Source organism: Ochlerotatus camptorhynchus, unplaced genomic scaffold (genome assembly GCF_037179485.1).
Source record: "Ochlerotatus camptorhynchus isolate MF236.1 unplaced genomic scaffold, CSIRO-AGI_Acam_v1.1 ptg000094l, whole genome shotgun sequence".
NCBI classification, from domain to species: domain Eukaryota; kingdom Metazoa; phylum Arthropoda; class Insecta; order Diptera; family Culicidae; genus Ochlerotatus; species Ochlerotatus camptorhynchus.
In genome coordinates, this window is record NW_027040584.1 from 390559 (window position 1) to 417279 (window position 26721).

General features: G+C 41.7%; 1 protein-coding gene across 1 annotated transcript; it reads left to right on the forward strand.

The window, feature by feature from the left end:
- Positions 1 to 4556: 4556 nt before the first annotated feature.
- On the forward strand, positions 4557 to 26438 carry LOC135698741 (protein toll-like). The gene is made up of 3 exons (XM_065218847.1): positions 4557 to 4868; positions 22506 to 23834; positions 23892 to 26438. Exons 2-3 carry the CDS (start codon positions 22609 to 22611, stop codon positions 25708 to 25710), a joined length of 3045 nt encoding a protein of 1014 aa, XP_065074919.1. The 5' UTR covers positions 4557 to 4868; positions 22506 to 22608; the 3' UTR covers positions 25711 to 26438.
- Positions 26439 to 26721: the final 283 nt, after the last annotated feature.

The following is a 26721-nucleotide window of genomic DNA, read 5'->3' on the forward strand; positions in this document are numbered from 1 at the left end:
TGGTCGTGGGGATGTCCCTTCCAGGTATATGTATATAGTTTTTTTTAATTATAGTCACTTTAACGCTTTTGGGTCATTCGTGATTTGTCCGGGGTGAGATTTGAACTCGTGACTTTGGCGTGAGAGGTATGAATGCTAACCATTACGCCGGGGTCGCCCCTAGGTGACTAACCTGATATTGCAATTTTTTAGTGTACCACATGGCAACACCACTACTACTGGATTGTACCACATGGCAACACTACTACTAGATTGAACTAGCATTTTCACCAAATGTACTAGAATGTTTTGGTTCTATCTCTTTCACTCTACTCGAAACTGAAATGCATAAAAAAAATGACAAAATGATACGCACTCTTTGCACACTGTCAAAGAATCATTGTACACAAAATCAACTTTGTTCAAATCACAACAAAAAACTAACCCATCTGGTGGATGATGGCACAAGCTTCCAAGAAAATTCTATTACAGTGAACCACATTATTTAAATGGAATTCTTCGCCAGTTAGTCGTCTGTCACTTCGTTTGTGGTACAACCAACAATCAATTCGAAACTAACGATTTCAAATTGGCTCACTACTTGACTAGCCTATTGGTCCCAAGCAAATCGATTAACGTACCCCATTCTAGTATAAATTCCAGTACTACACTATGTTTGTTCGCTATGAAAGTTTGACAGATAAAATGAGGGATTCGTGGATTTTCCTATGTTTCGAGAGGTGCATCGATTAGCTTGGGACCGAAGATAGTACCAGAGCTGAGCCAAAAAGTTGAGCTCGTTTCTTCGGGACCTTCTGGTCTTAGAGTTACCTCTATGGTACAACCATAGAGGTAACTCTAAGACCACTGGGTCCCGAAGAAAATCATTATTATTTTTGGCTCACTCAGTACCAGAACAACGGTCCCAAGCAGTCCCAAGCTATTTCATTCACCCCTGCATGTTCTGCATGAATCCACACACCCTTGATGTTATCTGTCAAACTTTAATAGCGAATCAAAACAAACATAGTGTAGTAATAGAATTTCAACTAGAATAGGGTACGTTTGCTTGGGACCAATAGGCTACTAAAGTGGTGAGCCAATTTAAAATCGTTAGTTTCGTATTGATTGTTGGTACAACCAACTATCTACGAAACTATCGATTTGAAATTGGCTCACTACTTGATTAGCCTATTGGTCCCAAGCAAATCGATTAACGTACCCCATTCTAGTCAAAATTCTAGTACTATACAATGGTTGTTTTGATTCGCTATAAAAGTTTGACAGATAAAAGGAGGGGTTAGTGGAATTTCCTATGTTTCGAGGCGTAAATCGATTGCTTGGGACCGAAGATAGTACCAGAGCTGAGCCAAAAAGTTGAGCACATTTCTTCGGGACCTTCTGGTCTTATAGTTACCTCTATGGTACAACAGTGTACTTTGTATGTCTGTACAAGGTATTATGTTTTGGCCGGATCTAGCCAGCTGCCACTACTCTAAGGAGGTACTAGAATGGTATGCTGCAAACAATGTTAATTTCGTCGCCAAAGTGATTAATCCTACGATATTGGGCAATTGTCAAGCGAAAACTTCGAGGATGCGGTAAAGAAGTGACAAATGCATAACAAATGCGTTTAAAGTGGAATAAGTTCGCCGGTACAGTGTCACCAGCGACTGTGCACATCATGATGGCATCGATCACAAGTAAAGTGCGACAGTTCGTTCGAAACGGTGAAATGTAATAACTTGTTATATATCCACCGACAAACCGACATGAATGACCATAGCAAAAACAATAAATTTTCTAACCAAAGCACACTACTGACATCTGGCTCCGTGTTCGCGGGAAATATTTAGCTAAGCCATGAACCCGCATGCATAAGTTATAAATTGGCTTGTGTCTGATCTAATCTGGACGTTTTGCGAAAGAAACAAACAGAAACAAAAAATAAAATGCGCAGGGAGGAACAGAGATGAGTGCAGCGCACACAAGGGACGACGCAAGATAAGAGCGTTTCAAAAAGATGCACTCTAATTATTAATGAACCAAATATCATGTTTAAGATCGGAATCTTAAAAATCGGTATTTATCGGTATGCAAAATTAAAAATCTGTATTATCAAAGGCTTTATATGTTTATCAGTATTGAGTATAAAAATCGGTATAAATACCGATAAACCGGTATATCTGGCATCGCTGGGTACAAGCCAAATGTTGTCAATTCAAAGCAAAATTCACAACACTCACGACGCGCTTATCGGAATGTATATGCACTGTACTTCGCCGACGGGGAGAGAACGATGAGATGAATAAACAGATGAGCAACGAAAAACTAATTAAAAAGCAACACGTAGTATAAAAATCTAACACAAATAATCACAATAAAAAACCGTGGACAAATCAACAAGCAGTGTTGCCGAAAAAATCAAGTTTAATTCACGTAAATTTTAAAATATGCACTTCACCAAAGACAACAAATCAAGAAGACTGGCAACTTTGCCAGAATTCGACTTTACTCAAGAGTTACTTATTGGACTGAACTATATCGTTGGGTCGAATCTCTCGTTCCTTTTTTGACAACAATAAGGAATGCAAGTGAGAGGCTGAACTCAATATTAAATAAAAAGAACTCAAATTTTGGGTAGTATTTTTTCTGCGTGTACGTTCATGCTAATATGACTGAACGAAACTCAAACTTGAGTTGGTTTATTTGGTCGTGCAAAAATCCTCTAAGTCCCTCTAACGGAAAATTTCCAAAACCAGGCAATGATCCCTCTAGTTTCATCATCAAAGACTCAATCCATACAACAATATGTCTCAGTAGTGCCACCTTGAAGCTGCACGCAGCGTTTGGAGTTGCATGCCAGTCGGCGATGTTTGCACGAAACGACGAGCCAACGATGATGGGCATGACATGACGTCATTTCTCAGTCGGTATGCATTTTGCACATAATGTATGTAGGTTGCCTTGTTGCGAAGGGACACGAAAGGCAAAACAAACTTTTACGGATCAGACGTTCGAGTTAGTGTGCCTAGAGAACTGTGCGGTAAGTGATATCTTTTCGATTTTCGAGGTAAATCTAATCAATTTCTAAACGCGAATGAAATTTGTGGTCGGTTTTTAATCAAGGGTCATGTCAATAATTACATTGTTAATCGATTTAATCACTTTCTTTGACACGACGATAACATAAACACCGTGATTGATGTTCAACAAACACGCAAAATCGGCTGATTGGAAGATTTTTGACTCCTTCTTAAAGATTGTTATAAAATGGCCAGTATCAAAACAAAAACCATATTTCCAATCAATTGGATCTTTCTTTTCGTCTACACACTTTTTCGGGGGTTTCCAGATTTGTAGGAACTTAAACCGGCGAGACAGGTTGACCAGCTTCTGTTTAGCGTCGTCGTCAGTCAGCACCTAGACTGGTCCACATTTATATGGGGGAAATTTTGTATCATTTTTTTCAACTGGCCAATCCCTAGATTTGTGAGAAAAACACTCTGAAAATTTCAGCTCATTTGGATGTAACACGAGCTGGCGCATTTGGTTAAAAATTTATATGGAGATATTCACCCCTATTCTGTATTTCGTTTCGAACGAAATTCTCATACAAAAAAATATTTTTTTGTATGAGAATTTCGTTCGAAACGAAATGCAGAATAGGGGTGATTGGTTGAAATGTATGGAGAAATAAAATTCCTTCACTCTTTCGTGTATATAACTGGTTCAGCAAACTCGATTAAGTTCAGAATTTTAGCAAACGTAGCTCAAACTATAAGGAATAACTTTACTCAAGACAGCATCGCCATTGAAGTTAGTATTATTGAGATATTAACTATTTTACTTATATGTGCAATTTGCTCGTATATTGCAACAAAATATAGGCAGTTTGTTGATAACCCTAATAAAAAATAACCATAAACGAACGATAACCCAAATCATTGAACTATTCCACAAATGGTTTGTATGATACCCAGAACACGTCGTTAAGCAAATTAACCATACAATTTTTATTAGGGAAGATTACCACTTAAAATAAAAGTTCATATTTTCCGCAGACCAACACGAGCCTGGATGTCTTTTGGTGCGATAACCACTATCTTAATGTTTCAGCTCTTTTTGACGTTAAACGGGCTGGCGCTTTTGGTTTAATGTCCATATAGAAAATTTGGTTGAAATTTCATGTACAAAATGCTGATATATATTCAAAAGCGAACATCTCAATAAAACTAACTGTATTTATTATGCAATCTTCAGCAAGTTTTGAAAATCTTAATCAAATCGAGAATTTGGAAACTTTTGTTATGAACGAAAGAGTATAGGAGTGTCATTTTTTCATGCATTTTATCCAAATTCCCCATACAAATTCAAATTAAAAGCGCCAGCTCATCCTACAACTAAATGAGCTAAAACTTTCAGAGAATGGTTTTCTCATCTAAAGGCACAAATCTGGAGTTAGGCCCGTGGAAAATTATAACTTTTGTTTTTGTGGGCCAGTCTAGTCAGCACGGACAGGCCCGATCGGCACGAAGATTCGCGCTCGCCACAGTCAGTTGGTAGCAGAGTAGCAGCTCGTTCAGTTGACGTCGGGAGCTGAACGAAAATAGCACGATCGCGACGACGTGTTGTGTCGCTTGGTCGATCGGTCAAACCATTAAACCTTGCGGCGATAATCAGTGACAGCTTAGATCAATACTCTGAACAACAAACTACATTACTGTGATTAGTGTTTTGCGCGTTGAGAACGATTGGAACGCCATCGAAGGCCGAAAAAATAATGCAATAAACGTTTGCAACAGACGCGTGTAGGTGGTGGTTTGTTATGAAACATTTTGAGGTTTTCTCAAGAAATTCTCAACGCAAAAAGGAAGTCGCAAAAGAAGGTAAAGGCTAGCAAAACAAAATCCTATGTGTTTCAGAAGAAGTGTTTGTGCGTGCGATAGCCACTAAGACTGGCGAAACAAGTTTTGAGTTCCTCAACCCATGAAAGCAACAAAGAGAGGAAATTTATGGCCGCTCTAAAAATACAAACCAGTATATATCTTAAGAGAAACGACAAAACAAATGTTCCTATCGGAATATTGGCACTCCCTGCGTGAACATTTTTTTTTTCGGAGGAATAGCAACAATTTAGTGATCGCGACCTGAGGATTATTCTAATTCCCAGCTGGATTAACCCATACATTATGACGACGATGACGACTCCGGACAATCGAGTGAACACAAGTGAAGATCTTATCTTATGGCGCTTGACGTACATACATACACAAAGGAGAATGCGATCTGCCGCTGCGAAAATCAACAACAGACGTTGATTGTCAAAAGCAAATCGTATGAGTACTTGATCATATAACTAGAACTGTATTAAATAAATTATCATGGATCGTGCTACCATTACAGGCAGGGCCGCTGTTGTTAGCCAAGCTACGATTGCTAAAATCATACAGGCATATAACGTCTATAAGTTCCAGAGTGGCGGCACCAAAGTCAAGAGGAAGAAATTATCATTACAATTCCTTAAAGGGCAGCGTAATCTATAAACGATGCACGATCTGCTGTTGCAATTGAATGTGATGAACTGCACTGTTATGAATAATGTGCAAATAATAAACAAATAGGGTACATGTCCCTAGCCCGGGTCTAATAAGCAGCTATCAATTACGATTTCAATCATATCTCAACAAATGATTGACCTGCAGACAAGATTTCACTGTCAACGCGTTCCAAGTTCGACCGGCTGTGGTGACCAGTGGGCGACGAATATATGCATTGTATAAAAATGCTGAACTGTCGAGTTCCTGTGAATTCACACGCTGCATTAGTGTTTGTAGACACTGGTTGGATATAACATCGGGCTACTGTCCCCATCTTAGGCCCTACAATTGATGTATCTTCTACCTCTTGAAAATAGTCCTTAAATTGAGAATGCTGGTGGTTTTGTTTTCACAACACTATTCTCTTTATTTCGGCAAAAATTGCATTTAGGAAAATTGAGCAAAAAGCGTTCCGAACAACTTGCGAACGCAGAACAGCGAGAGAAGATGGCGCCGCAACAGAAAATGCACTCAATTAATCTTATTAGTTTTAAATGAGTAGTGAACTCTATGGTTCATTAAAATTTGGATGTATTGCTGAAAAGGATTTATTTGCTTGATAGGCCTATTTAAGGAATAGGCCCAGTTCACATCCCGTAGCCCTATAATTTAGAATAAATTATTACTTGAAATTTCTTCAATCGAGCACGACTCTTATGCACTTGGCGGCTTGCAACTGGAAAGAGTAAATCGACTTAAAATATTGAAATGGTGCGTCATTTTGCAAGTACTACCGGATCGAAAGAGGTTATTTATAATTGAATGATAAGGCAGCATCAAGACGGCTGAACTTCGGGTTAATGCGTTTATACAACAAGAGCTAACCTTATACCAACCAGTGGAAACTAACGATTTTAAATTGGCTCACATTGAACTAGCCTATTGGTCCCAAGTACATCTATAAGCGTACCCCATTCTAGTCAAAATTCTAGTACTACACTATGCTTGTTTCGATTCGCTATGAAAGTTTGACAGATAAAATAAAGGGTTCGTGGATATTCCTTTGTTTCGAGGGGTACAAACATGCTAAGCTAAGAGGACGGTTATGCTTCGTCAAGAGGAACTGTAACTGGTGCTGTGTCTACAAACCAATTCCCGTAGGTCCACGGATGGGATCACTTCCGGTGCAAAGACTCACACCGTTCATCCGCCCATTTACTTATGTGGACATAGATTACTTCAGTCCTTACCAGGTGAAGTTTGGCATGGGTTGCGCTGTACACTTGTTCAACTAACCGAGCCATCCATTTGGAGGCCGTCGCTACCTTGTCCACGGATTCGAGTAAGAAGGCAATCTCACGATTCGTTGCGCGCAGAGGAGCACCTTTGGAAATTTTTACCGATAATGGGACGAATTTCGTCGGAGGATCGATCAGGATGGTAAGCAGTACGTCCAAAGACGCCCACACTCAGTGGAGATTCAATCCTCCATCAGCTCCACCCAATAAAGGCTGCTGGGAGAGAATGGTGCGTTCTGTCAAGCAGGCTGAACAAATGGTGAATTCTCGACCGTTAACCTTCGTTTCGCTCAACACCAAAACAGAGGAAGCCTTGACACCAAACCACTTTCTGATGATGAATTCCAAGGGAGTGAAGCAAACTATCAACTGACAGCGCGGTTGTTGGAGTAATTGCCAACAATTACGAGAAGAACAAAATTGTTCGATAATTCAACCGACCATTAGAATTGGTGTAGTTTTCCCTCGCCTTGTCAAAGGCCAGTGGAGGCTCAGACGGACCGGACAAGGTGGGTTCCCTCTCGTTCGAAATCTCCCCATGGGAGAACAGGCCACAATAATGGACACAAGATACCTTCCTGGACCAATCGGGGCTCAGTCTCACCATCCCAATCCTCAAACCAAACTATGTGGGACACGAAGTCGACAAGTACCGGCCTATTTCGCTAAAATGCTGCGCATCGAAGATAATAGAGAGGATGGTGAACAGGAGACTACTTAGTTTCCTGTAAGAAGGCAATCTAGGTACTAGACCACCACCAACACGCATTCAGACCGGGGCACGGAACCAACACCTACTTCCCATCCCTAAGCGATGCCCTTGGGGATGCATTTTCCAAAAACCTTCACACAGAACTGGTTACTCTCGATCCATCCAAAGTCTACAATCAGGCATGGAGGCCGGGAGTAGTTGACCACGTAAAGAAATAGAGACTCAAGGGACACATCCTAAAATTTATCCAGAACTTTTTGTGAAACCGTACCTTTTAAGTCACGCTTGGAAACTACCGATCGAAGACATTCGAGGAAGAAACTGGGGTACCATAGGGGTCCGTGATCGCAGTTGGAATCTTCATTCTCCTCCTAATGGCTGTCGGCTGGCTTCCAGCTGTCCGCTACTAAGAGCGGATTCACCCACATCTGTCCGATTAAACACCAATTCGTCAGCACAAAAGTCTGCATCAGATCCAACTCCGTTTCGGAAGACGATCTGAATCCTCGGGGTCTGCATCTTACCTTCGACACACACTTCAACGATGTCAGGACCGGATGCAAACTGCAAATCAACCTGCGCAAAACTCTGGCGGGACGACATCCAAATGCCAACCGAACATCCCGACTGAACGTAGTGAAAGCCATCATCAACTCACGCCTAACCTACGGAATCGAAGCTACGTTCCTCGCCAAACCCCGATTGATCGAAAAGCTAGCGCTGGTCTATGAACGGACTGTACGAGTCTATTCGGCTCTTTTGCCAGGTACCCCCGGAATAGCTGTTTGCATCGAAGGAAGACTGCTCCACTTTGATCGCTTCATCTCCAAAATTATCTGCCAACGAGCCATCGGGCTTTACGAGAAGACATCAGGCGAAGACGAGGAAGCGAGGGGCGCGCACTATCAGGTATGAGTGCGTGATAATTAAAATACATCGCAGTAATTTAAATACTTTGAGGACAGTAATCATTTGATGTTAAATACTTTTAGCGGTATTGAAAGTAATCAACATATAATTAACGATCATTAATGTAATGGCAAATATTTTGAATGTTTTGAAAATAATTTAAATATCAAATATTGTCAGTATTTAAAATTTTAAATTAAATTAAGAGTGTATATAAAGTAATTAAAGCAGTAATGACAAGATTTTGAATATTTGGTCAGTAGACTGCGTAGTATTGAAAGACTAGTGCGTGCCCCTCGCGAGGAAGATTCCCTCCTCACGGAGGCCAACAATTCACTCAGGTAAGCATCCAAGCTGACTCTCCCCCCCAGTATCCAAGGTTCACTGGGTCGGAGCAAGGGATAGGAACTAGCCACAGATTCTGACCGACCTCACAATCAAACACAAATTTAGGCACAGGCGGTACTCGAACTTCAGAACAAGAAATACGGAGGATACACCATTCGGTACTCGGATGCTTCGGTAGCCCAGAGAAAGGTAGGAATCGAGATTTTCAGCCCAAACCTCGCGGAATGCCATAGACTCCCGGATCAGTGCTCCATTTTCTCTGCGGAAGCCTTTATTGCAGCCACCATTCCCCACGACCGACCAATAGCCATCTTCATCGACTCCGCTAGTGTGGTAGCCGCGCTAGAATCCGATACGAGCAAACACCCGTGGAACCGGGCGATACAGGAATACGCACATACAACACAGTCTTTGTGTGGTAACCTGGACACTGCGGGGTCCAAGGTAACGTAGAAGTAGATCATCTAGCCAACTCAGGTTGTTGCATGGCCAAGTACATGCGACTTGTACCTGGTCCGGACCGAAATCGAAAGTAACCAACGAAGGATGGGCTCACTATTGGGTGGCCAGAGATACCCCTGCCATAAGGAAAATTAAAGGAGACATCACCAGGTGGGACGGCCCACCGTTACATCGAGATCTGGTCATAGTATCCCCAACTTCGAAAACATCATACAAATATCTCCCACAACTACAAGGGAGACGGACCATTCCATAGGATCTGCGATCTATGTCGAATTCCATAAACAGTGGAAACACAATATCTGCCACTGTTCGAAATACGAAGCACTAAGAACCCGCTACGACATCCCGGGAAGCACCCGCAATGCTCTTTCTTTCTTCTTTCTTCTTTCCTTCATTTAACGTCGGTCTCTGTTCCGCAATCTAGTGCCAATCACCGACGGACATCGATTTCCATCCATTGATGGAAATCGAATGTGCAGCAAGGCAGCTTCCACACCTGCGTAGGATATCGTACCCATTCAACACACATGGGCCGGGACCAACGGCTTTACTTCCCTTCCGAAGGAAGACGTGACCAGAGATTTTTATGCTTCAGAAAAATCCCATCGACCTCGGCTGGGATTGAACCCAGACCCATACCCGCAATGCTCTGGGAAACGAATCTACCACAATTTCAGCCCTTCTAGCTTTCCTATCACCATACTGAGGCAAAACAACATAAGAATTCCATAAGAACAACTTATGAATTTTTTTAAATTATTTAAAAAAAATAAAAATAATTCGGTATGAATTTCATTGATTTTACCTTATGAAAAATAATGTTGACAAAAAAATAATAAAACGGAGCAGACTGGAACCGACCCATGGACGTTGAGATTATGGGGCCCGTGTGCTTACCACTCTTCTTTCAATGCTTGGGGAAGTGAAATGGTTAAAGTCGTATAAGACGTACCTCATGTTTGGCGAAAATCATGCATAAATTACGCTTATAAAATTTATATGTGTCGTTCATAAGTCGAGCCTTATGGAATTATTAAGTGTATTTGCCTGAGTGCACCATACCAGACCAAACGCAACGACAACGGACTACACTCGGAAGTTGAATCTCACCACGCGATACAGAGCTGGAAAAAGGGCCTATCTGCTTTGATCGATTCTCTCCATCGACTTTCTCTTTCGTTGATAACTCAGCTGCAACAACATTCCCTGTTGTATTTGACGATTTAAACGATAGATAAAAACCACCTTTATATGATATGTGGAAAAATAGCACGAAAACTGTTTGCATAGCCGTGGTTATCAAAAGAGAAAGTCGACGAAGAGAATCGATCAAAACAGATAGACCCTTTTTCCAGCTCTGTATAGAACTAACTGTATTAGGTTTAGCACCGTCGGGGTTATACTACGTTCAGACTACAGAGTTATAACATGTTATAGCGCTATCTTGATGGTGGTTTCTGTGTTGCAATTATTTGACAACTGTTATAACATGTTATAACTCTCCAGTCTGGACAGCGTTTTAACCTCAATCTGATGACAGTTCAGTGGTACTGTTGACGTGGACTTAGTCGATTTTTTCTTGGGTGGATTTTCTCGATAACTTTTCAGACTGCAGTGAGATGTAAACCACACTTCTGCAATGTCCACGAGCAACATCCTTTCAACGCGCTGTTCCTCGACAATTTTCAAGTTAAAATTCGGAAAGTTTAGAATTTTTTTTCGGAAAAATGACTAAGTGCTTGTAAACACTACCACTGAACTGTCAAAAAGGTTCAGCCGATTAACACTGAGTTCTTTTGTGACGTCACGCTGCAGTACCTAATTTACCCACATCAGTAACTATACACTTTTTTGTTTACTTTATTTGATTTCCGTCGATCTTGCCAGGGAGTCTGCTCCCTCACCTGAACCCTACATATCAACCCATCAACTCGTGGACCGGGGACCAACGGCTTTACTTCCCGAAGGAAGGCGTGATCAAAGATTTTATACCTCAGAAAATCCCGACGGCGCCGACTGGGATTGACTATAGTCGCTATATTTATAGTCTGGCTGATAGAATCTCGGGAACCAATTGAGCTGTCAAATAGCGGAACCAATCGAGCAAATCACGGCTAACAACAGAAAAGAGCACATCAGCTATTGCGAACAAAACGGCGGAAACCATTTTCTCGTGACTCAAGGCTCGCCTACGCAAACTAATACCATCTTTGGGTTGTGGAAAGTTTTCCTTTCCGATGATGCCGGTAATTTACGTTCGATTGACGTGGAAATAATAATTTACGTTTGTTTATAAATGTTGATAGTACCTTTTCAATTGTTGGTCTAAAATATATTGAATTGGTTCCACTTTTTGATAGATCGAAATTCTATCCGCCAGACTATGAATGTAGCGACTATAGGATTGACCTCATCCCCTTGGAAAAGAGAGGTAATCACGCTTACCACTACACCACCAGCGCCAATAAAGATCCAATCCTGAAAATCTGCGAAATGGGTCAATCCGGGAAACGTCATTCAACCAATCAAACTGATAATTAATTGATCTGAAATTAATACCAAACCAATTCACGTCTCACCACAAGTCACCCTTAAAAAAATCATCACGCATACTTCTTCAGAAAACCAGTTTGCCTTATCCCATTAGCACTTTAATGTGAATTTCCTCGTGAGCAAAAAAATTGGTGCTAAATTCGCGTAGACGGAACCGTCGAGGCATCGCCTCTTCACGCAAAGATTGACTGTTGATGATACGATTTCCCCATAGGAATAAAGAGTTGCAGAGTCGTCGTCGCCGGCAACTTTTGAAACATTTGAAAAATCGCTCGACTAGTCGATCACTGTATTTGAGTACGTGACCTGTTTATTACGTTTTTTTTTTTAATTGAAGGAGCGTAGCGACAGGTAAATGAATTAAAGTGTAATTGAAGCTACTTTTAGAAGCTATAAGAGAAGTAAGTTAAGGATTGGGAAGCATTTTCCCAACAAAAAAGCGACTTTTGGCATTGTCTACCAGTGTCTGGTTTTATCATATACCATCACACGCAATTAATAGCACTTCGACCCAACGTAGATGAATTTCGTTTGTTTTGAAAATCTTCGCTGTCACGTACGAGTGAAGTGAATAAATGAGTTCATTACCCATCGATGAATACGCGTTTGTTGATATTCTTCAACGCTTGAGTACATTGTTGGAAATATCGCCAAAAGTTCATTATCGGAAACGAGATGTTTTCACTAGGGAAAATATCGATGGGATTTTCGCAAAGCGTTATTTCCCGAGCAAACTATCTTGTTTGAGATTGAGAGGAACTAATATCACTCCCACTTTGACTCACCGGCAAGAGAGAGCGTATGTTAAGAGATAGTTTTTGTTCTAGCTAGATTGCACAACTTTTCTTTCCCGATATGTGATAAAATAGATCGCATACTATGATTCGTAAGCAGCCATTGAAGTTTGAATTGAATCGAATCATGCTACACCTAGGTTTGAAATTCAAAACCACAAAAGTGATGATGTACTAAAAAATATTCCAAACGATTTGACAGGTAGCAAAACGCCATTATCACTTTCACATCATTTCCATCTGCTGGACGACCGTAACGTAAATTCATCAATTAAAGACTAGAATTCTCAGAAGTGGGATACTCCGCGGCTTGATCCCGTGATTTTAAACGGTGTGCGGTTACGAGGAGGCTAATTCTCTGTCTAAGACGTAAAACCCTAACTGAGAAGGATGCCCCGACGAAGACGACGCCATGGCGTCGACGAACGAGAATACGATTCATTGGAGGAAGAAGAAAACATGCTGATGAGGAACGCACCGCAAACTCAATCCCATCCACTCCATCCGGAGAAAGTGAAAGCTTTGATAAGCGAATTGCGAAAGTGCTGTTACGTCCTGGCTACGAAAACTGGATCATTACAAAGGACTCTACAATTGAACCGATGCAGCTGCTCTTTTGTATGCTACCACAAGGTTGACTGGATCCACAAAACTGTGGTACAACTCTGTGGAGGAGGACATTTTCAGGTACCATTTCCGCGAAAAAGTGCACATACCCATTTTATGGGTAAAGTTGATTTACCCATATATGAGTACATGCACCTTACGAATAATGTAGGTAATTTTTACCTATTTATGGATTATTGATTTTTGGGTGAATTTGTCTCATATTTGGGTGAATATTTTCATTTTTTCTTCTGAAATTTTAACGGATTAAATAAAAAATCAAATGCTTTGTTTAAATTGTATTTTATTTGTAGCAAATATTAAACATGTACCACCAAACTGGACTATTTCAAAGATTTTATAAAAGCGGAAACGATCATATAATTGCGGTTTTGCGTCGAATCGTCTCGGTACCTTTTCCGCGCTTGTCACAAAGCAAGGAATAAGTACGCCAAAGGTACCGAGACTATTCGCCGCAAAAGTGCAGTTTTTGACCGTTTCGGAACTTTTAAAAGTCAGCCAAATAGTTCCAGTGAGTGGAAAAAATAATGTAAATATCGGTCAATCAATTATCATGCAAAATACTTACCTATCAAAGGGGGTCTTACGAAGCAGCACAGAACCTAGAAGGGAAAATTGAAAAAAAAAAACATTGAATTACTATTACTTCCGTAAAATTACTAACCAGTCACCAATGAAAACGCTGGATGATGACACGGCGAGGTAAGCTTGCTTCCTCCAGCTTTCTCCTCCTCCTCCAAATAATGTAGAATTTCCACCGAATTACGAATTACGGCAATTTGATTACGGAATCAAATTCGATTAAATTTCCGGAATGTAATTTGCTACGACGGATAATTAATACTGCGCACACTAGATCGCACACGCACATAAAGCGAAAGTTGACGGTTTTGACAATGTTAAGTTTTTCATCCAATTATGGGTAAAGTTTAATTACCCATATTTGGGTTAAGTCGCTTTATTCACAATGTAAGTAAATTTCACCGATTTGTGTCAGTATTATTTACCCATATTGTAGGTATTGTATCAGAAACCCAAATATGGGTGAATCAACTACCTATTTATGGGTGAACTGAACTAAGCGTGCACGGCAAAGACAGACTCCCACTCGAGACACACATTAGGTCGTATGAATAAAAGCGTTTACTTTACTTTTCCCGTAAGAAAAGCACGGGAAAGTAAAGTAAACTCTTTTTATTCATACGACCCATTGTTTAGCTAGCCAGGATCGAATGCGGAAGCAAATAAATTCGTTTCTAATTAAAGACTCTGATAGCAAAGATTACATTCTCAGAAGAAAGGTTTGCGTATTTGCAAATTTTTCTATGCGTTGCTTCCACCTTCACTCAAGCGCAGCGCCATTGTATCTGTCGCTTGGACTCTGGCAAAGTTGCCAGGGGGGTTGACAATTTTCCACGGCCCATACAAATTTAAAGACATTTTGTATGGACAATTGTCTACGCAGGGAGAAGGGCGTCAAGAATCCCAAAAAAACTGTCTACGTAGTTTATGAACAGCGTAAAAATAAGATTTTAAGCAGTCGTAGTGAAAGCAAAATAATTTCATTACTGAGCATGCATGAGCATGAGCATGATTGACCGCCCACGGTTGCTACTCTGTTATTGTCAGACCAGCTGTAATTACACAGAGAACCAATAGACGATGCTTGGGACTAGCAATCATCCTCAATGTGTAAAAACTGGTGATCTCAAACTAGGCAATAACAGCGCCGGCCGCGCCCGAACACAGGTCAAGAAAGGAAGGGGTAGGAATGTGTTGACGTGACAATCGCTTTGATGAAAGCCGAGAACACCTCTGCAATTCCACGAGTAATCACTGGGATATTGGGTAATAGGGTTGGGTTTGCACCAGGGTTCGTTTTGGTAAACGATAAGCTGAATTGATGTCCTAACAATCATATAACGCGAAGGAGCTTGGGACTAAACCCACGGTCTTCTGCTCAGTAAGCAAAAACGTTTGCCACTAGGCAGACGAGCACCTTTTTAATCACCGAGTTGCTGTTATTACCATGTAGTCATGTTAACAAATAAAACGATTGTCGAATCTTGAATGTGGATGGGCTTGAGATTAGACTCATGATGTTCTGCTCAGTAGGCAAAACCGGTTGTGATATGGCCACCGAGCCCCTCATATCACATAATAGCGTTACTCAAGTTTTTATGACTATTCAGACCCGGCACCGACGACAACGAAAAGTTTTACGAAATACACGATAAACAAGCGATCTAACCATACATTTTTAATATGAAAGGATCTGGGACCGCGTTTTTCTGCTCAGTAAGCAAGCCACTGCAACCGACGATCTTTGAAATCCTTAAACTAAAAGCTATGAAAGAGGCCTTCATTAAGATCCTTTTTCACGCGACGTTAAATGTTTCGATTTTCTCTTTACGCATGGTTCAGGTTATCATAACAAGCTATGACCGACGTGACGATTGTTTAAGACCTGGTTGAACAAGCTATTCAAATGAAATTGCGTTCTCGAATTTTACTTGACATGTAATGAACAACAGAAATACGCGATAATTCATATTTTCAGCGGTTGGTGGTTAATTTGAAATATACTAACGGTACTGCATACGACTACGACGGCGCCTACGACAACAACATCAGCGAATTTGTAACTTACCATTTGGCTAGGATAAACACCTTTGCCCGGCACCTCCACTGGTTCTTCATGTCCGCTATCTGTCACTGTTTGCAAAATATCTAATAGCAATTACCCTCCAATACCAATACTTCCTGTATTGCCATGGTCATCTGGGAGGAGGGTCGCATCTAGTGCTTTCCCCAGGAACCGTTCACGGCCACTAGCTACTGCCCGGCCAGTCTTGGGCGTATCCAGCGAGGCATCCTTCAGATTATTTACAATCTCCGACACTCAATGCAAATCGCAGGCACACTTACGCTAGTTACAAAAAAAACACATCCGTGCAAAGAAACGGATCAAATAAACGTCACTCTCGCGAAAGCACACCCGTCGTCGTCTAACGGCAAAAAAAAGGAATCGGTGGGGAATTATGTGATACAGATGTCCAAAATCAACCGGGAATGCACGAATTTTACCACAACCAACTACGAAACACGTTCAGAAGCACTTTTGGTACACTTTCGTTCAAAAACACTTAATTTTTTTTCAAAAGTAGTTGCGAGTGAACCAACATCATCATCGCGTAAATAAACTAAAATTAAAATTATCGCTCGCAATGCCACACATTTCTGGACCGGGAGAAAAAATCAAAACCCGTTGAAGTTAAAATGCAATCAAAAGTACTTAAAGTAATTAATGCATTTGAAGTAGTACCATAGAGGTAACTCTAAGACTAGAAGGTTCTGAAATAACGTGCTCAACTTTTTGGCTCAGCTCTGGTACTCTGAAAGCAAAATAATTTCATGACTCTTTAAAAACTTACCGAGCATGAGTTTCCTTGTTCAACGATTAATATAGCAAAGCTACTTTCGCAGCGTTTTCTCCAACTGCTCTATCACACTGAACGCATACTTTGCGGCCTTCAATCACATCCTTTATGTAATTATGAAAATCCTCGTATTCGATAAAAATGGCAGACACATATTTACTCACCAAAATTAAACAAATCATCGGATTTTTTTGAAATTTTCATTGAATGAAAAACTACTAATGAGTTATGATTAACAAAATTTGTTTTATTCAATTTCGTCTCCCATCCCGAATGCCCGCACCTTCCTGTTCCCTCCACCTATCAAATTTTGTACAATTGATTTTACCCAAATTTTCTCCCAACTCCAGCTCTGTTTTAATAGTTTTGGGATGTTTGCAAAGTTCCGTCTTCATTATTGCCCAGAATTGTTCAATTGGGTGAAGTTCCGGTGAATTTGGTGGGTTCATATCTTTTGGTACAGAATTGACTCCGTTGGCTCAGTACCACTCCAACACGTTTCGAGCGTAGTGGCAGGATGCTAGATTAGCCCAGAACAGAGTTGATCCTTTGTGCTTCCTTATGAATGGCAAGAGACGCTTCTTAAGGCACTCTTCCGTGTAAATCGCAAATCACATGCCAGATCGGGAACTTCTTTGCAAATTTCAATAATTTCTTCTTTCGAACATCCTCCGGAGCATCTAACTTAGGCTTGGCAACGAAATATTCTTGTCCAGGAAGTTGTGAGAAGTCGGCCTTCCATCACGATGCAACACGATTTGGTGAGCAGCTTCGTGTTAACTTTCCGCACATCTCGTTCGGAAACTTTTATTCTCAAAGCAAAAAAAAACAAATAATTTTTAATATAATCGATTACCCATTGAATAAGCATTGAATTTAAAGGGCGTCCACGATGAAATTGCCACACTATGAAATTGCTCTAACTTTTTAACCGTTGGGTAGAATTTAATGAAAATTTGGGTGGATTTAGTTCATAGTGCATTATTTACATCCTACAAGTTTTAAAGTCCTGTGATCAAAACTCGCGGAAATGGAGTCGAAAGAACAGCTCGTGCGTGATAAAATCTTGCGCATTCATCACGAGAACAAGGATCTCTCGCATCGTTCCATCGCTAAAACGTTGGGAATCGCGAATTCCACGGTGTCGCGAGTGATTAAGCGGTTCGAGGAACGGTTGACCACCGATCGGAAGCCCAGAAGTGAAGGAAAAAGTATTCCGTACAACACCAAAAATCACAACCGCGTAGTTGGGGCCTTCAACCGAAATCCGAACGCCTCCGTTAGGGATGTGGCTAAGAAGCTGCACCTAAGCCGAAGTTTTGTCCAGAAGGCCAAAACTAAGGCTGGGCTTCGAACGTTCAAGGTACAAAAGGCCCCTAATCGCGACGAGAAGCAGAACAAGTCCGCCAAAACCCGTGCCAGGAAGTTGTACCTCAACATGCTGACGAAAGTTGAATACTGCATCATGGACGACGAAACATATGTGAACGCCGACTTCAAACAGATCCCCGGCAACCTGTTTTTCACGGCAAAGGATAAGTTCAGCGTTCCGGAGCATGTCCGCACTCAGAAGATGTCCAAATTTGCGAAGAAATTCCTGGTTTGGCAAGCCATCTGCACGTGCGGGAAGCGGAGTGCACCTTTCGTGACCCAGGACACGATGAACGGACAGGTGTACATAAAAGAGTGCCTCCGGAAGCGGCTGCTTCCTCTCCTGAAGGCCCACAACGTCCCAACAATCTTCTGGCCGGATTTGGCCTCATGCCACTACTCCAAGGACGTGCTGAAGTGGTATGCGGACAATAAGGTCAATTTCGTGCCGAAAATGTTCAACCCTCCCAACACTCCGGAGCTCCGCCCCATCGAGAAGTACTGGGCGATTATGAAGCAGCACCTTCTTAAACGACCTAAGGTAGTGAAGACAGTCGAGGAACTGAAGAAAGTATGGGTTTACATGCAAAAAACGGTTGATTCACAGGTTGTGCAGAATCTTATGGCCGGGGTTAAGGCCAAGGTGCGGGCATTTGCGTATGGACTGTAAATAAAATACGAGTAAAATGGTAAAATGAAGTTTAATAGTTATTTCTCAATCCCTGAAAATTTGATGGCAATCGGATGAAAACTCGAATTTTGCGAATCAATTTTGTGTGTGGCAATTTCATCGTGGACACCCTTTAAATCAAATGCATTTAATTCCATCGTTTGCATCAACTATTCAGTGGGATGTGAACATCAAAACAAAGCATGCGCTTTTTCAGTGACACCTATACATCGAGGCGAAGATAAACAAACACATCAGGAAAAGAAAACTCGGTGTAGTGAATTCAGGAAAATCTCCCTGCAACCTTCTCCGGCAGAAAATAAACTCTCCAACGAAATTGTGCAGAAGCTCCCTCCGGAATATCCCCTGCCAACATCAAAATCACGCAAAACCAGCTCCTCCGATAACGCGAAACAACTCCGTCGAAATTCCGTAGAACCTCCGTTGGCAGCATCAGAAATCTCCACCGGAATCATGCGAAAGCTCCTCCACCTAAAACACGAGAAAATACCGTACAGATTTCCTGAAACTTCCGTTGGCAGCACCGAAAATCACCACCGTGAATACGAGAAAACGCCGTCGGAACTGCGCTTCTTCTTCTTCTTATTCGCATTTCAAGCTTATTGCATATCGCATATTAGCTTATTGCGTGCTCTCAACTTAGTGTTCTAGATGCACTTCCACAGTTATTAATTGAGAGCTTTCGATGCCTGTACCATTTTTGCATTGGTATAATTGTGTGGCAAGTCCAATCATACTTCTATGCCCAGGGAACTCGAGAAATTTTCTAACCCGAAAAATTCCTAGACCGGCCCGGGAATCGAACCCAGCCACCTCCAGCATGGTCTTGCTTTGTAGCTGAGCCTTTACCGACAAAGCTAAGGGAAGCCTCGAAACTGCGAAACTGCGCTGGCAGAATCAAAAACTTCCACCAAAATTGTACAGAACCTCTTCCGCTGAGAACGCGAGAAAACTCCGTTAAAATTCCCTGGAACCTCCGCTGGCAGCATCATAAATCGCCACCGAAACCGTATGGTACCATAGATGTAACTCTAAGACTAGAAGGTCCCGAAATAACGTGCTCAACTTTTTGGCTCAGCTCTGGTACTCTCTTCGGTCCCAAGCTAATCGATTCATCCCTCAAAACATAGGAAAAACCAATAACCCCTCATTTTATCTGTCAAACTTTCATAGCGAATCAAAACAAATATTGCGTAGTACTAGAATTTCGACTAGAATGGGGTACGTTAATCGTTTGCTTGGGACCAAAAAGCTAGTCAAGTAGTGAGCCAATTTAAAATCGTTAATTTCGTATTGATGGTACCTCGTCCGCCATGATTGCTAGAAAACCGCCATCGAAATTTCGCATTTTTATGTATTCGATAAAAATGGCAACATCAACAGACACAATGTAGCTCCAATGTATTTTATTTAGTCAAACCAAGTCAAACGTAATCCTGGTATATGAATTCTTTATCAGAACAAGACAAAGTTCCAATAACCTTCGTTGGCAGCTGCTGAATCGTCAATTGAAACTTCCAGGAACTCCCGCTGGCAGCATCCAAAATCACCGAAATCACGCGGAACTTCGTCCATCGATAACGTGAGAAAATGCCTGGAGCTTCCGTCTGCAGCATCCAATCTCTTCACTGGTATCGTGCAGAACCTCTTTCGTCGACAATGCGTGGAAACTTCGTCGAAAGTCTCTGGGAACCTCCGTTGGGAGCATCTGAATTTTCGAGGGGAGTTTCGACGGAGTTTCAGATATTCACGGCGGAGAGGGTTCCGAGAGGTTTTCGATGCTGCCAAAGGAGGTTCCAGTGAGCTTGGATGGAGTTTTCTCGCGTTTTCGGTGGACGAGGCTCTGCCGATTCCGGGAGATTTTTAATGCTGCCCCGGAAATTTCGGCGGATTTTTTTCTGCTGAATAATTTCAGGAGTGTCGATTTGTGCAAACCGAAGCAAATAACAGAACAGCTCAAAACGCATGTATTGATGGGAGGTGTCAGTGTCAGAACTACACACAACAACAAAATCCACTGAGAAAATGCATTTATTTATTTTAATTTATTTTTTTCTTTTTTTTATGATAAATACACCTCAAGTGATCTGACCCTAGCCTTAGAACCTAAAACCTCGATATTATCATCAAATTGGCAGAAGGCTATAATCTTTATGGATCTGTGTGTGTGTGGACCACACTTTTCATAACGTTACATGAGTGTAAATGAATAAAAACGATTTTGTATTTGATGTTCAAAATAATCCAAATCAAGACAATTCTAGATAGAGCTAGAATTAGGGCGTAACAGCTTTTGTAAACAATGACTTCTTTCGGTGATTTCTAGAAAGTTCGCAAATCAATAACACCATCGGGTAGAGGAAGACTTCCCCTACCCGACGGTTATGTTGGTTTGCGTGGGCGTGCCTTGAGTTCCTAGAAATCGTCGATAGAAGTCATTATTTACAAAAGCTGTTACGCCCTAATTCCAGCTCTATCTAGAATTATCATTATTGAAATAGACGAGTGCACGGATGGATGTGAGTTCACTCAAACAAAAAGAAGTGACACAAGCTGGGGACAATATTTACAAATCATGAACACTACACAGCAAAAAAATAATTTCGATATCACGTCAAAGTGGATGCACTACAATCTTGTCGAAAATATGGTGTAATATTACTTGCTAAAAAGGACAGAATTATCATTAATACAATGCATGAACTGACATTCCGCTGCTTTTACTGCATTTGTTTATTTATGTGGTCATAAAAATTACATGAAATTTTCGACATGATTGTAGTGCATCCACTTTGATGTGATATCAAAATTTTTTTTTTGCTGTGTAAATATTCATTATTCATTATTCATGAACATGTAGTGTTCATGATTAATAAACATTGCCCGCAGCTGTGCCACTTTTTCTCGAGTGAGTGGACTCAAATCCATCCTTGCACCCGTCTATGACAACCACACAGGCGATAATTAGGTTCTGCAGCGTGACGTCACGAATGAACCCAGTTTTAATCGGCTGAACCTTTTTGACAGTTCAATGGTACTGTTTACAAGCACTAAGTCGTTTTTACCAAAACAAATATTTCAAAATTTCCGAATTTTTTATTTGAAAATTTGCGAGGAAAGAATGTTGCTCATGGACAATGCAGAAGTGTGGTTTACATCTCACTGCAGTCTGAAAAATTATCGAGAAAATCTACCCAAGAAGTCCTCGTAAACGGTACAACTGAACTGTCATCAGATTGAGGTTAACCTCGACGGTGCAAATCCTAATGAACATGCATCCACGAATGAAAAAGTCAAATTCAAGCGTAACTATTCAAATTAACTCATCCACGCAAACAATCACCATCATCAGGTAGGGTAATCTTTCCCCTACTAGCTGGTGTTGCTAGTTTCTGTGAGTGAGCAAGCAGTTGCCACAAATCGTCGATTGAAGTGATTGGTTAGCAAAATCAATTACGTCGATTTGAACAGTTACGCTTGAAATGTAGACTTGGAAACTCAGCGGTTGCCTTGATCATGAGAATTTTGTCATGACAAAATTTAAATTCATGCCGGTAGTTGGTTTACCTGTCAAGGTTGCCTCGATTTTGAGATAATTTGAGTGTAGAAGAAATAATTTTTATCGGCACTGTTGTCCACCCAATCGATTAAGAGACTCAAATTGGATTGATTTTTGTTTTACCTAATGGCTATGTGTATGAATGAGAGTATGTTAGGACAAGAAAACCAAGGAAGTTCCGCAAGTCTAACCATTGCTAATTTATCTTTCCCCCTCCAGTTGCAATCTACTGAAACCAGTATGCAGTGATCTTGTCATCGGGATCAGTGCAACCAAGCATCCAGAATCTCATAGCCCTACTGTCAACAAGATCTGTACCACCATGAACACTCACCGAACCCTTGCACTAACAGCCATCCTGCTCATCTCATCGATCTCGACCAATTCAGCGGAAGACCAGACCGGCAGCAGCAAGGTCCGTAGGAAGCGATTTGTCTGCCCGGATGAATCGACCATCTCGGATTGCACGTGTCAGGAGTTCGGGACCCAGTTCATGTTCAACTGCCCGCAGTCCAATCCGACGCTGGAAATAACGGTAAACGAAGCCATACAAGCAGTTCAACTCAAATGCCGAGAGCGGTACGATCTCAATAGCCTGCCGAATCTGGCAATCGGCAACATCAGTCTGCTGGTCGTTAAGGCCTGCGTTTTGAACGAGACGCAACCCATTCTGGAGACGTTCGGTTTCCTGGGAGTTAACAACGTTAGAGCGCTGCTGTATGATGACTATCACGACCTTCAAACGATTCCGTATAGTCGAACGCATTTTGAAGGACTGGAAAACCTGGTAAATTTGACCTTGACGCGTGGATTCGGAATTCAAGAGAATACCTTTGAGCGTTTATCGAACCTTAAACGGTTGAACATCCAAAATAACAGACTGGAACTTCAACGTGGTGTGTTCGATGGTTTGCCAAATTTAGAAGTTCTCAGTTTGGAGTACAACAAAATCGATCACCTGGAATTGGGCTTGTTTAAGAAGCTAGGAAAACTAGAAGTGCTCTCGTTAGCTCGCAACAATATCAAGAACATCAGCAAAGAGGTGTTCAACGGTTTGAACAACTTGCGTTTGCTGGACCTGCGGACCAATAGCATCGCATCACTGGACACAGACGTTTTCACTATGCTACCAGAACTTACTGAATTAAATATCGGATTCAATCCGATCAGCAAATTCCCGGAAGGCACGCTTTCTGGTAATCGAAAACTCAAAACCTTCGGTTTGCGTAATAACAAGAATTCATTGAAATCCCTTCCGGAGGATTTCCTTGCTAGCCTACCACAGTTGAAAATGGTCAACCTGGATTACAACAAAATAAGCCATCTACCGGACTCACTTCTTCATCAATCGGTGGAGGTCGTTGAACTTAATCTTGCTCACAATAGATTAAGAAGCTTACCGGAAATGCTGCTGCGTGATCAGCATCAGCTCCGGGATCTCAATCTCGGCCACAATCTACTGGAAACGATTCCCGATGAGCTTCTGGAAAACTGCCGGGAGCTGATCACACTGCGCTTGTCAAGCAATCGCCTTCAGAGCTTATCAGGGTAAGTACTAATCTCAATAGCTGATCGTCATCGATCCTAATCAATCGTTTATTTCAGAAACGTCTTTGGTTACCTAAAAAATCTCAAGAAGTTGTACCTGGAAAACAACAACCTTCAGACCATCGATCATTTTACCTTCAGCGCTAACAGAGCCCTAGAGGAGCTGTACCTGCAAAACAATCAACTGGCGTTCCACGCCACCAGCTTCGTACAGGACGAACTGAACATTGGCGACAGTGACAACACGCCGTTCCAATATCTGATAAAACTTCGCACCCTCAAGTTACAGAACAATAGCATCTCGACAATCTTCATGGACTGGAACATCAACAATTTGGAACTGCAAGAGCTGGATCTCAGCAATAACCTAATCTCCAAACTCCAGTACGCTGACCTGCAGTTCCAATCGAGCATCTCCGTGAATCTTTCCAACAACAACATTTCGTTGATCTCCATCGTAATCGATCAGCTGGAGTTGAAGAAAAATCAGAAAATCATCGTTGACCTCAGCAATAACCCCCTGGACTGCAATTGCAACGTCCTCGGCTTTGTCAAGTATGTCCAAGATAAAAGCGATAAAGCGCTACAATTCAACACCGATCGTCTACGCTGCGCTGAACCCGCAAATCTCCGCGATACGTCTATAAAAGAAGTGAAAACCGAAGATCTCAAATGCAGGCTAACCGAGAGCTGTTCAACGGAGTGCAGCTGTGATCTACGACTGGTAGATTACACGATCGTCGTCAACTGCAATGGGCGTGGTCTTACCCGGGTTCCAGAACTTCCACCACCAGATCAATTCGAGGATTTTAACTCCATCGAACTGCACATCGAAGACAATCTACTGACCGAACTGCCCACTTCAAATCTCCTCGGTTACGATCAAGTCACACAGCTGTACGTCCGCAACAACTCCATCGGTCACTTGCATCCCGAGAATCTCCCCAACAATCTACGCCTCTTGGACCTTACCCAAAACCAACTTAAAACGATAGACGATTCCACAATAGCATTTCTCAACCGCACCAGCCACCTCTCCAGCATCCGACTTTCCAACAATCCATGGCGTTGCAATTGCAAGAAATCTCGCTTGTTGATCTTTATCCAACGTAACCAGAACCGAATCGTGGACATGCCAGAGATCCTATGTGACGTCACAGGTCGACCGCTTGGTTCCATTACCGTGAACGACCTGTGCAACGAAGATCTTACCAAGCTGATCGTGATCTGTATAGTGGTGGCAGTCATGGGGCTGACAGTGGGCCTGCTTTCGACGTTGTTCTACCGGTACCAAACGGAGGTCAAGGTGTGGTTGTTCACGCATAACCTATTTTTGTGGCTCATTACCGAGGATGAACTGGACCGAGACAAGCGATACGATGCGTTCATTTCCTACTCGCATTTGGACGAAGACTTCATCACCGATCAACTGGTGCCGACGCTGGAGAAGGAACCGATGTGCTTCAAGACCTGCTGGCATGTTCGGGACTTTATGCCCGGCGAGATGATCATCACGCAGATTATCAAATCAATCGAAGACTCCCGCCGGACGGTGATAGTGCTCTCGAAGAACTTCCTGCAGTCTCAGTGGGCAAAGGAAGAGTTCCGACAGGCTCACGTTCAATCGATGGAGGACAACCGGGTCCGAGTGATCGTCGTCATATATGACGACATCGGAGACGTCGAAAAACTAGACCCGGAGCTTAGGGCGTACCTCAAGACGAACACCTACGTCAAGTGGGGTGATCCGTGGTTTTGGGACAAGCTCCGGTACGCCATGCCGCATCCACTGAAGATCAACGGACTGAAGAGGGTGGAAAAAGAAATTCTGCTGGAGCAGGTGGATGCAACTGCGCCGAAGACTGTGTTAGGTTGAATCTTGCCAACTGTTGAAGAAGAATACTCAAGGGACACACACACACCATGATTCGTTGGGATTGGAACTTATACAGAACCATTAAAAAATGCCATAATGTACAAAAAAAACCATTGCGAATGGGAGGAGTTGACAGGTGCTCACCGCGGACAACAATGAAATCAATGGGTGTTTATCGAACTAGCAGCATGACTGTGACGTAGCAATTATTGCTCCTTCAATGACTGGGGCAATCGAATGCACAAGCAGTGGCGTCGCGTAACCTCACTTTTTACCTCTTGAAAAACGTAAACAATTGAACAAAAATGCTTTAATAGATACAAATCAGAGAAACCTGAAGGTTCTGTGCAAATTGGAACCGCTTTGGGTATACACACTTTGATCTTTATGCCGAGATTGGCACCACCAAGCAGCTCGGTCTTTGGTTTTACTAAGAAATCAGCAAAAAATCTGTTTGTTAGCTGATTCTCGCCAAGTTTTTCACTCGGTGTGTAGGAATATAGATATAAATTGCGGTTTTAAGTCAGAGAACAGGTACAAAGTGAGGTTACGCGACGCAACTGGAAATTTAAACAGTTGTGCTGTATACGCTTAAAATTTGTGAAAACTTACTAATAAAATTCAGGCAAATCTCCAAGTCATTGAATTAATACGTACTGTTAAGATAATTTTTAGTTTATTTAGTTTAGGAAATATATTTCTAATGAGCAATTTTAAATCAGAGGTTTAGTTCTATGAATAAAAATCCTACAGTGAAATAATTTGTATTATTCTTTATCCATTACATCTTGGTCTTCTGCCAAGTACTTCGTTCTCCATTGATATAATATCGTTGACCAGTGGTGTGGCTTCCAAATCCTTTATCAACAATCAATCTAAATCAAAAAAATCATTAATCTAAAGTTTTGGTTGGTCAGTAATTTTCTGGATTAGCTATCTGCCTTGATCAGTAATACAGTTGCCATGACCAACAGTTAATTTTTGATTTTTTCCTTGATCAACAATCTGGTT

Coding starts and splice junctions, on each gene's coding strand:
- LOC135698741 (XM_065218847.1), top strand. CDS start 22,609: ATGAACACTCACCGAACCCTTGCACTAACAGCCATCCTGCTCATCTCA. Junction 23,835..23,891: donor CGCCTTCAGAGCTTATCAGG/GTAAGTACTAAT, acceptor CGTTTATTTCAG/AAACGTCTTTGGTTACCTAA.